The sequence below is a fragment of the Gavialis gangeticus genome, unplaced genomic scaffold, assembly GCF_001723915.1.
Source record: "Gavialis gangeticus isolate Ggan-Ray unplaced genomic scaffold, GavGan_comp1, whole genome shotgun sequence".
Lineage (NCBI taxonomy): Eukaryota > Metazoa > Chordata > Crocodylia > Gavialidae > Gavialis > Gavialis gangeticus.
Genome location: NW_017728997.1, coordinates 1,194,495 through 1,204,747, shown reverse-complemented (window position 1 = coordinate 1,204,747; position 10,253 = coordinate 1,194,495). Strand labels below are relative to the sequence as shown.

The 10,253-nt window shown below is 44.9% G+C and overlaps 2 protein-coding genes across 2 annotated transcripts in view; both read left to right on the top strand.

Moving 5' to 3' along the window:
* VHL (von Hippel-Lindau tumor suppressor) lies at nt 1–1,908 on the top strand. The gene is made up of 3 exons (XM_019504675.1): nt 1–207; nt 1,096–1,218; nt 1,690–1,908. Exons 1-3 carry the CDS (start codon nt 9–11, stop codon nt 1,872–1,874), a joined length of 507 nt encoding a protein of 168 aa, XP_019360220.1. The 5' UTR covers nt 1–8; the 3' UTR covers nt 1,875–1,908.
* A 7,470-nt stretch (nt 1,909–9,378) lies between these two features.
* The window catches only part of IRAK2 (interleukin 1 receptor associated kinase 2), a 33,379-nt gene continuing 32,504 nt past the window's right edge, over nt 9,379–10,253 (top strand). The window contains exon 1 of the mRNA XM_019504674.1: nt 9,379–10,114. Coding sequence (XP_019360219.1) covers nt 9,922–10,114 — 193 coding nt within the window. The 5' untranslated portion in view covers nt 9,379–9,921. The remainder of the gene's footprint in view (nt 10,115–10,253) is intronic.

The following is a 10,253-nucleotide window of genomic DNA, read 5'->3' as shown; positions in this document are numbered from 1 at the left end:
GCGCGGAGATGCCGCAGGGCCCGGGGGAGGCGGCGGCGCCGGGGCGCGGGACGCTGCGCTCCGCCAACAGCCGCGAGCTGGCGCAGGTGATCTTCCGCAACTGGAGCCCGCGCCCGGTGCTGCCGGTGTGGCTGGACTTCGAGGGCAGGCCGCAGAGCTACCCCGTGCTGCAGCCCGGCACCGGCCGCCGCATGCACAGCTTCGTGGGTGAGTGCCAGGGGCCGGCGCTGTCCCGTGTCCTGGGTCGGTGCCAGCCCCACTGTGGATGTGTGGGGCATGGGGGGGCCGAGCAGCCCCTTGCAGGCTGGCAGAGCTCCCCATGCTTTTCTCCTTTAAAGCAAAACCCGGTTGTTGTTTTTTTGAAATTTGGCCGCAATCCTTTCGTATGTATTCTTGTGACCCCCCTTTGGGTCGCGACACGTGGGTTGACAGGCGCTGATCTCGAGCTTTGTGGACCCAGACACTTGTTATTCGACTCAAGGCCCTCCGGCCACAGCTTGTGTGAATTGAGCAGTGCCCTGTTTTGTAAAACGAATTTATCTGCTATGGCAGAGGTTCCCAAGCCCCAGGCCACAAAGGGTTGGTGGCCGGACTGGGTGTCCAGAAGTGACTCATACTGTGGACCAGCAGCCAACTCTTTTTCATACCAAGTATAAAGCTGAGTGTAAACAAAGGGTGGCCAGTCTGTGGTATGCTGGTCACTTCCAATATGCAGTTTCCTGGTCTGTAGTCACTTCCGCGGTTTGCCGGTCCACCATCTAAAAAAGTTGGGAACCGCTGCACTACAGCACTTGCCTCCTTAGGGAGCTGGGCAGGGCAGCAGCCAGGCAGGGAGAAACCTGAGCCTGCCCCTACCTCCTCACACTTGGCAGTGCCCATCCAAAGATCGCGCAGCACCCTGGTTGAGAATCACCCATCCAAATTCTTCCTTTGCTCCAATTCTCCGTGATCCTGCACAAGCTCTGAGTCCACTAAATCCAGAGCTGAATAATATTGTACGCCATCTTGTTCTCATTCATATATTATCAAAAGGTATCATTCAGATGAACTGGATGTACGTCTCCCACATTACATTTGATCTCTGCTTTGTTCTAGGGCATCTTTGGCTATTCAGAGATGCGGGGACAGATGACAGACTTCTTGTCAACAAGATGGAGCTGTTTGAGCCTACTCGCAATGTGGATGGGAACTACATATTGGCAGACATCACACTACCTGGTAAAATAAATTAAATCTGGCAGTGTTTAAGGGGAAACCAGTGAATTAAGACCACACACCTTATTCTACTTTAATATTAAAAAAAAAAAAAATATATCAATAAATTGGTAGACACTCTCTCTCTAAAGCAGAAAAGTTCTTGAAGGACTTCCTAAAGCAACATTGCGGATTTTTCTCTTCAGCACGGTGGTTAACAATCAGGCCTTGACTTAAGCTCCTCATTCAGCATTTTTATTCTATTTTTCTTAAGGTTTTGTGGTTCAGTTGCTACATTTCTATTCCTAGCTTGGCCAGTCATTCCATGGGATGTAGGCAATATCTCACCATCCAATTTTTCCCTTTATATAAACATGCAAAAAATAATACCTCTCTCTCACAAGAGTGCTGCGGGCTAATTTTAGTAAAAATACTTTCACGTTTTGGTACAATGAGCTTCTCTAGCACTTCTCAGCCAATCTTTTCTCTCTCCAGTGTTCACCCTGAAAGAGAGATGCCTTCAGGTTGTTCGCAGTCTGGTAAAACCAGTGGACTATAGGAGATTGGACATTGTTCAGTCTTTATATGAAGAGTTGGAAGATCATCCCAATGTTAGGAAGGATATCATTCGGCTGTCTCTGGAAAGAAGTGAAATGCTAAGGAATGGAGCTCCTGAATAAAATTGAACATCATTCATTCCAAACTCTTGAACAGGAACGAAGTCTTCCCTGGCAAACTACTAAGTTTAAATGGTGTTCACACTGAACCATTTCAAGAGCTGAATAGACGTTTGCATTCCATGTTCTGAAGGGTGTCTGCACTCTGTTGGTTTCAATAAGTAACACTTACTAGGATGGACCAGATTCAGGAGGCTAAACAGTATCTAAAATGCCAAGGGGAGCTGTTCAAAGGCAATTGACCAAATTCTGCTGCCCTTTATACATAGGTGAGCTAACTGCTGGATCTTATCTACACTGGTTCCATACATTGCCATGCACCAAATGAACAGAACACCATTTTCTTAACCAGCATTGTGTTTCCCCCCTTTCCATTTCTTCACTGGATACACACAAATTAAACTATAATTCTTTGTTCAACAAATATTAAGGTATCCATCAAACAGTACTATGCAATGTTAGGAGCAGATCTCCAAAGAAACCGTTGTCATTGTTTAATATTGCACATTTATTTCGTATGAAATTCATACACTCCAAGAAAACTGCTGTGAAACTAAATGATTGATATAGCCTATACAGTAATTATTAAATGTCTCTTCCACTTTTTGTAAACTTGTTAGTTTTTCTTAAAACATTTAAGTGTCTGATCTGTTCTTCATTCTCTGTCATCAAATGTAAATATGTATTTTATTTTTTTTAATATATATATTTTTTACGATCGGTTGTTTGTTAAATAACTTCATAGTCATTTCCTGTTTTTTCATTCTTGAAGAATAACTGATAGCAACTTAAGCAAAAATGTATGCTTTAAAAGTTATCAATCTTGCCAATGACAAAATTTGATCCCCGCAGACTTCCTGCCTATGGCAGGGGGGTGGACTCAATCTCACAAGGTCCCTTCCAGCCCCTAATGTTTATGAAATATATGAAAATGTAATTAGCTACTTTCATAGGCAGTGTCTGTACTAAATATTTTCCCTTGAAATTCCTTGTGTACTCCAACCCGTGGCCCCAGCTATTGCTGATGAAGCTACAGTGATAGGTGTTCTAGCATAGACAAAAGCACTGGTAGTTCCCAGAGTTTGCACCATGCTCTCTCTTTGCTGATAGCAAATGAGAATAATATTGTGGCAAGAAGCCCCAGTGACCCTAAGGCTACACTAAAACTCACACACTCATCTATCACTAGTGGAACTCCATTAAATGAGAAGTTTTAAGCCTGCTGTACATCATATACTAGATTCAAGTTCAAATATAACAATTCATCCTTGACCTTCCTTTTTGTGTTTTAAAATGTAAGTTGATGCTTCAAGTCTTAATCCTAGGAATACTGAGAGATGCTTTGATCAAATGTTCTGCCCCATTCTGTGTACTCAGAGATGATCAAAGATAACAAGAAGTCCTTTTTTAAAATCCATAGGGGGTAAAAAGAAGGTACCAAGTAACGTGGGGCCTCTGCAGGACATGCTTGGTAATCTGGTGGTTGTACCAGATGACAAAGCTAACTTCTTTAACAGATTCTTTTGCTTCCATTTTTCTGAGCAGGGACATCCCCCACACTGGGATCCTGGACAGACCCAGGGGAGATGCAGCCAGGCCCAGGGTCAGTGAGGACCTAGTCAGAGAACTTCTGGTGGGACTAGACATGTTCAAATCAGCAGGTCCTGATGATCTCCACCCCAGAGTGCTGAGGGAATTAGCAGAGATCATTGTGGGACATCTGGCACAGCTTTACAAGCACTCATGGTGGTCTGGTGAGGTGCCAGAGGACCGGAAGAAGGCCGCTGTCCCCATTTTCAAAAGAGGACCCAGGAAACTATAGGCCCATTAGTCTTACCTCAGTCCTAGGAAAGCTCTTTGAGTCCTAGAGATAAGACTTAGTCCTAGAGATAGGCCTTCCTTGATATTTCTTGATGGCCAGCTACTACGCTCTGTTTTACAGGTGAACTTGCCTCGTCTAAAACTGCACATGAAGTCCAGTAGAGCAAAGGACTGAACCCAGATTGCAGGTTCTGGTTCAGTGCTGCAAGCCTGCAACCTCTCTTCCTACCCCGCCTCAGAATTGGCACTTCTTACATAGTCTGAATTAACTAAGGTTTTAAGTACTTTCAGTTTCGACTGTTCAGCTGATGTAATCCTGTTTTCCTTTTGCCAAAGGACTGAAACGTCACACTTTTCTAGCACATGAGAGGACAACTAGTTCCTCTTCAAAATGAGAAATGCAAGTTTCCCTCAGATATTCATTTACATTTTTTATACTGACTTTGGAGTCGCACATGCTGTCACACTGGATTGGTTTACTGCAGCGTGAATGTGCCATGGTATGTCTTTGTGACACTTGCTATCACTATAAGTCACATCAGAATTTATTTTCTGTATTAAATGCCACCCCCTTTAACCAAGTTAGTCATAACAACGTAGTGGTAATACTGGTTTTTATTATCAAATAATCACTATACCCTGCCATATACAAGTTCAGATAATAAGAACTACTACAGACTGTATCTCATTTTTTGTAGCTCAGTGTGGCAAAGTGGGACTCCCAGAATAGCCAGTGCTAGTTGACCCACTTGCCTTTGGGCACACCACCCAGCCGACTCGCATGCCTTGGTGTTGTTAATTAATTAGAATATTAATTAAGGCAAGAGGCTGCCCATTCTTGCCTTGATGCCAGGGGGCGCTATCTGCAGCTGTTCCTCCCCTACACTGCAGCTCAAGCCTTGCAGATGGCATCTAGATGATAAATTGCTCCTGGCTTACAGCGGGACCTAGCTTAGGCCTTATCATCAGGCCTCAGGTCACACACATTCATACCACCCTCCTCTCACTAGGGAGTCTCACACTCCACCCTCTCTCACAGGGTCTCTTTCATGCATCAACAGCTTATTCTGCCTTGCTCCCTCTTAAAGTGGGCTCCTTAGGCCATAAGCTTTATCTAGTTCGTACTCTGGGTAGCAGACATACCATCTTTTGGGCCTCTCCTGTGACCCTCACCGGGTAGTGGCTAGCCAGTTACCCGACCCAGTCTAAGCTTGCTCTGCCCCCTTCCTGGAGCAACTCTATATGCTCACACGCTCTGGTCTCAGCCCTCTGGTTCTTCTCCCCCACTGGGGTCCCTCCTCTCTGCCCCCTTTCTGGGGCACCCCTCACTGGGGCGTTCTTAACTCACACCACAACTGGTGTTCCAGGGTCTCACAGGGACTCTCACTCCCCCCTCCACTCCAGAGCAGCTGGTCATCATGCTCACTGTAGGCCTTGCTTTCAACAAGACCTTGGCCTCACTTGACCTCCCAGCAGTGGAGGACTTACCAGGGTCAGTACTCGCCCCTGTCTTTTGGCCTCTGGCCCAAACTACAGGCTCAGGCGTCCAAAGACATACCTAGGCCTACTTCCCTCACTGGGGCTCCACACCGCTCCCTTCACTGGGAGCACGGGGCTTCCCTCCCCGGTGAGCTCAGGTGGCCATGGCCATGCCTGGCCCCAACAACCTTTCCTCAGGGTCCTACACCCCACAGGCTCAGATGGCCACAGCTGTGCTTGGCCCCAGCTCTCACTCCTCAGGGTCTTGCACCCCACAGAGCTCAGGTAGCCACAGCCATGCCTGGCCCCACTCCCTCCAGTGTTACATAACCCACCCAAAGGTGAGGGCTAGGGTAAAGGCACCCCTACCCACCTTTCACCAGGTGGGTAACTGGCCTGGCATTTCCTGGGGGCTCCCTCCTATAGTTTCATAGTAGCTAGGGACAGGAAGGACCTGAACAGATCATCTAGCCTGACCCCCTGCCACAGGCAGGAATGAATGCTGGGTTCACGAGACCCCAGACAGGTGATCATCCAACCTCCTCTTGAATTTGCCCACAGTAGGGGCAAGGACCACTTCCCTGGGAAGTTGTTTCCAGATTTTGGCCACCCTAACTGTAAAATAATGCCTTCTATAGTTTCATAGTAGAAAGGGTCTATAGTTTCACAGTAGGTAGGGAGAGCCACACCACTGACAGCCCCACCAGGCCACCCACTCCTGGCAGGGTGCAGTTTTAGGTCATGCCCAGGACCAGAAGCCTCCAAACCACCCCCTACAGCTCCTGCCCTTACCTTCAGGACACTGCATAGAACCTTACACCCAGACAACATTACTACCTGCCCTGCCAGCAGGGGACTGCTCTGTTTATATAGGCAGCCAGAGATCTAAAATGGCCACCGCAATCAAGCACCTGCTGACTGCTTGGCTCCGCTCTTAAAGTGGCAGGCACCAACAGTGCCCTGCCACACTCAGAAACAGTCTGGCATAAGAATAAATGTGAGAGAGGCAAAAGGGTATTGTGATACCCAAAAGCTTGCCAGTGTTATTCTATCCCAACCATCAAGCTGGCCCAATGAAAAATATATCTCACAAAAATTCTTGCTTCTCCCATGTATTGTTTGTCATTGGCATTACAAGTGGGGTATTTTGTAATAGTCCTTCTTTTAGATCAATTTCATTTGTTACCTAAGCTCTTGGCCTCATTATTTGTTTTAAACTTCAAATATAAGGAAGCTGTTGGGAAAATAAATTTCCTGTGCTGGTTGAGGTGATATTTTTCAGCTTGGATATGTAAAGCACATATTAGCCATATATACTGACATCAGTTTGATCAAAATTACATTTTCATATGGGATATGACTGTGTTGTACAACGGTAAGTAACATCATCTGACATCATCTCCAAGATATGTCAGAAAAATATTTAAGTAAGCCTGTATATATGAGAACATAAAACTAAGGATGTCCCCCTTCCCCTCAGCTCTGTAAATTGGTAATTGTATATGCAGAATTTCAGTCCTCACTTACTCAATTCAGTAATGAATGAAATGCTGTAACTCCCATGGCTATGAAATGAAAGAAGGTGTTTCTCAATTCTGCTCGTAATTTCACTACTTTAAAAGACAATGACAACTGAAACTACTGTTGAGTGACTCCAGAAGAACAATAATTTGAGAGGATCCAGTTCGTCTGGAAGTTCTGCTACTAGACTTTCCTTTAATACCTGGGGCAGTTAGGTTTGAAATAATGAATGGCTGCCAACCACTCAATTCCAAAGCAAATCTTTTAAACCAACATAAGTCATGACCAAATCCCAGCACAGGTAATTACATTTTACCTCCTGAAACTTCCTGCTGTTTCAGTTGGACACACAGTAATTTTATAAATAATAATTTTGTGTCTTAAAGTTGACCTCCCACATTTCCACCTACTTGAAGTCACATCTTCATTATCATTTTATTTGAGATGATTAATTTTTACTAGTCATGGATTTTGCAGTGGATTTCAAGGAACCAATTAAAATATTATGCTCAAGGTGTCTTAATTTCTTAACTTAAATAGTCCTGATTTGGCTGCATGTTGCTATAAAGCTGCTGCAATCTCCCCCTTGAGATGTGGTTGCATTGCACTCATGGGTGAAATGGTCCCTATATTAATAAAGGGCATTTGAATTTTTGGAGTCGAAAGGCACTATAGAAATGTTAATTACTCTTACTAAGTTCCTCATGGTGACTGTCCAAGGGACTGAGAAGAGTAATATACATTATACTATGCCATTACTTTAAAGCATTACAAAATGTGATCCCAACACATGCACAGTAATTCATAGTCTCAGCTTGAAAACATATTCTTCAGTTTGCTTGCCAAAGTACCCAGTTGTACAAAGAGGCTAGTACCAAGTTAAAGCCACATTCCCTCACAGAGGTAGACACATTTCAGTGGTGAGTAAAATTTATTATTTTATTTCCTAGCTTGCCCCATGAGGCAATGAGCCCCAAAGGTCTCTCAACCCTGGCTTCTAAGCCCCATAGCCTGCAAAGGAAACAAGGACTTCTCTCACATTACTCTGACAGCTCCCTCCCAACTCCCATTTTTGAGTAATATATAAAAGGTCCAGGGATACTATCCCTTGGATGGGAAATCGTGTCTTTGTGCATGTCACACACATATATGAGAACGAGAGATGGTGGAATGGACTGCCTCATTATTATCATCAGAACATCAGTATTGCCCCACCCTCACCCTCTCCCACGCACACATCATGCAACTAGCTTGAAAATCATGATATTTAATAGTGAACCATTTGTGGTGGCTTTTCTTTGCTCTCTGGTTTTTAGGTTACATTCTGGGCCCTTTTTTCCAGCATTTTCATGCACAGGAAGGCAGGAAACGTAATTATGTTTTTAATGAAAGGTAAGATTCACATGACTCCAAGTCCTGGAGCTATCACATAGCAATTAAAGATTGTCAGGCTCATGATAAAATTGTGAGCATGGCAATACCACAATATCACTTAAAATATAGGCAAAGTAAAAGAACAGTCAATTTAAAAGATCTATAGTAATATTTAAAATGAATAGAAAAAATAGAGTTAAATATGAATATAAAGAATAGGGAAAGGAAAGGATATAAATTTGCATATGTATATGTATATTTTTCTGTATTATACAAGCTGTTCAATCAGGAGGGAGTGAGGTTCTCTGAAGGTAAAAAAAAATTGCCCAGGTAGGTCACTTTACAGGACTGGAGCAGTGAATGCCGATAGTCAATGCAACCACATGGGCCAGGTGCAGACATTACACTTTTACCGGTATAAGTGATTGGAAATCAATTTATACCCATAACAGACAAGAAGTTTGGTGCGCACAGACTGGTTAAAAAATGGCAGAACCCAGTCTAATATTTTCTTCCCCCACCAAAGGGCAAATGTGGGTTCTGTTGTCTACTGATCTAAATAAACTATGCCACTTACAAACAACTATGTAACTTAGGTCAGTTCTGCCTCAGGCTTCTTGAATGTTTGTACCTAGCTGTGAAGGCAGTGTTACAATCACTGTAAATATCCAGAAAAGGCTGGAGCTATGTGAACTTAAGAAACAAAGAATTCAGGGGAAAATACTTTAAAATGTTACACAATGCAACACTGAAATACTTCTAAGGACTTAAAATGGATATTTAAAAAATAATAAACCAATACATACAGTCAGTAAATGCAACAGAGATGGTAAAAGGGGATTACAATATCCAGAAATATATATCTATATCCATATCTATATAAATCTATGGGGCTAATGTTAAATATAAATTGTAAATAAAGCTAGAACCAACAGTTCCTGGGCACAGCATTGCCTTGACCTTCTTGATTCTCCATCCTTTTCATTACTTTATACTTCGCCTTGTTATACTGCTGCTCTCCTACTATTATGCTTGGACAGCACCTAACACAATGGGGTGTCAGTCTCAATTTGGATCTTTGCTTTGCTACCATAATACGAACTATACTAATGAAATCTCTCATGCCATGAAGCCTATAGCAACTTGATAATGGCTAGGCAGCTGGCATGCTGCGACTCAGGTCCAATATCAGCCTATTGTTTCTTTGCGCTCCCTTGTCCCTCTCGTGCTTTACGCTTCGACTGTAAGCTCTTCAGGGCAGGGACTGTCTTTGCGTCCTGTGTTTGTACAGCTCTGAATGGAGCGGAGGTCTTGATCCAGGCCCGGGGCTCCCAGCTGCTGTAATAAACGCAGATCCGTCACAGTAACAAAGCGCTCAGTCGGCTGAGCTGAACCGTGCAAGCAAGTGCAGTTCCACTGACTGCCTGTTATTACCTTAAACTCGTGTCTTTTACCATAACCGAGCTCTTTCACAACCCGTTAGCAACGCCAGGCGGTGTGTAACACTTGGGCCCTGTCCTCATTCAGATCAGGCCTGTAGCTAAGCAACGTGGCTGGAACAGCAGTAACCTGAGCAAGGAACAAGCTGCTTGTCTTTTGGAGCTGAAGGGACCTGACGTCACCCAGGCAGGAAGCAAGGAGGCCTGAGCTGTCTGCCTGCCTCCTTATACCCGCCTTCTTGGTTAGGGCCGGTCCTGATAGGGAGGGCAGGGTGCCAGCCTCAGCCCCTCCCACAGAGAGGACGCTTTAGCAAAGTGAGACTCCTTGCCTCATAGGAAACAGACATCCAGAAAGAGTCCCTGCTCTTGCCTAAAGAGAGCCGGCCCGAGCCGCCTGCTGTGCACAGCTGCTGTTGATGGCCAACGGGGAGAACGGGGCAACACGTGCATTGGCAAGTGACAGCAAAGAGATGGACCTGCAGCCACTTTCACTGTCGTCCACAGGGAGCTCCCTCCAGTCCCTCCGAATCTACAGCCTGCCTGCCTGGGTGCTCGAGGATTTCTGCCAGAAGATGGACTGTCTGAGTGACTATGACTGGATGCGATTCGGTGAGCAAGGGCGCAACAATGGCAAGAGGAGACGGAGGGACGAACAGCTAAAGAAGTCTGATTGTGATTAATAGCCATGCTGGGTGGGGGGGAGAGGGGGGAAGGGGTGGCAGGGTTAAGGACAGAGTGAGGTGTAAAC

Coding starts and splice junctions, on each gene's coding strand:
- VHL (XM_019504675.1), top strand. CDS start 9: ATGCCGCAGGGCCCGGGGGAGGCGGCGGCGCCGGGGCGCGGGACGCTG. Junction 208..1,095: donor CCGCATGCACAGCTTCGTGG/GTGAGTGCCAGG, acceptor GCTTTGTTCTAG/GGCATCTTTGGCTATTCAGA. Junction 1,219..1,689: donor GGCAGACATCACACTACCTG/GTAAAATAAATT, acceptor TTCTCTCTCCAG/TGTTCACCCTGAAAGAGAGA.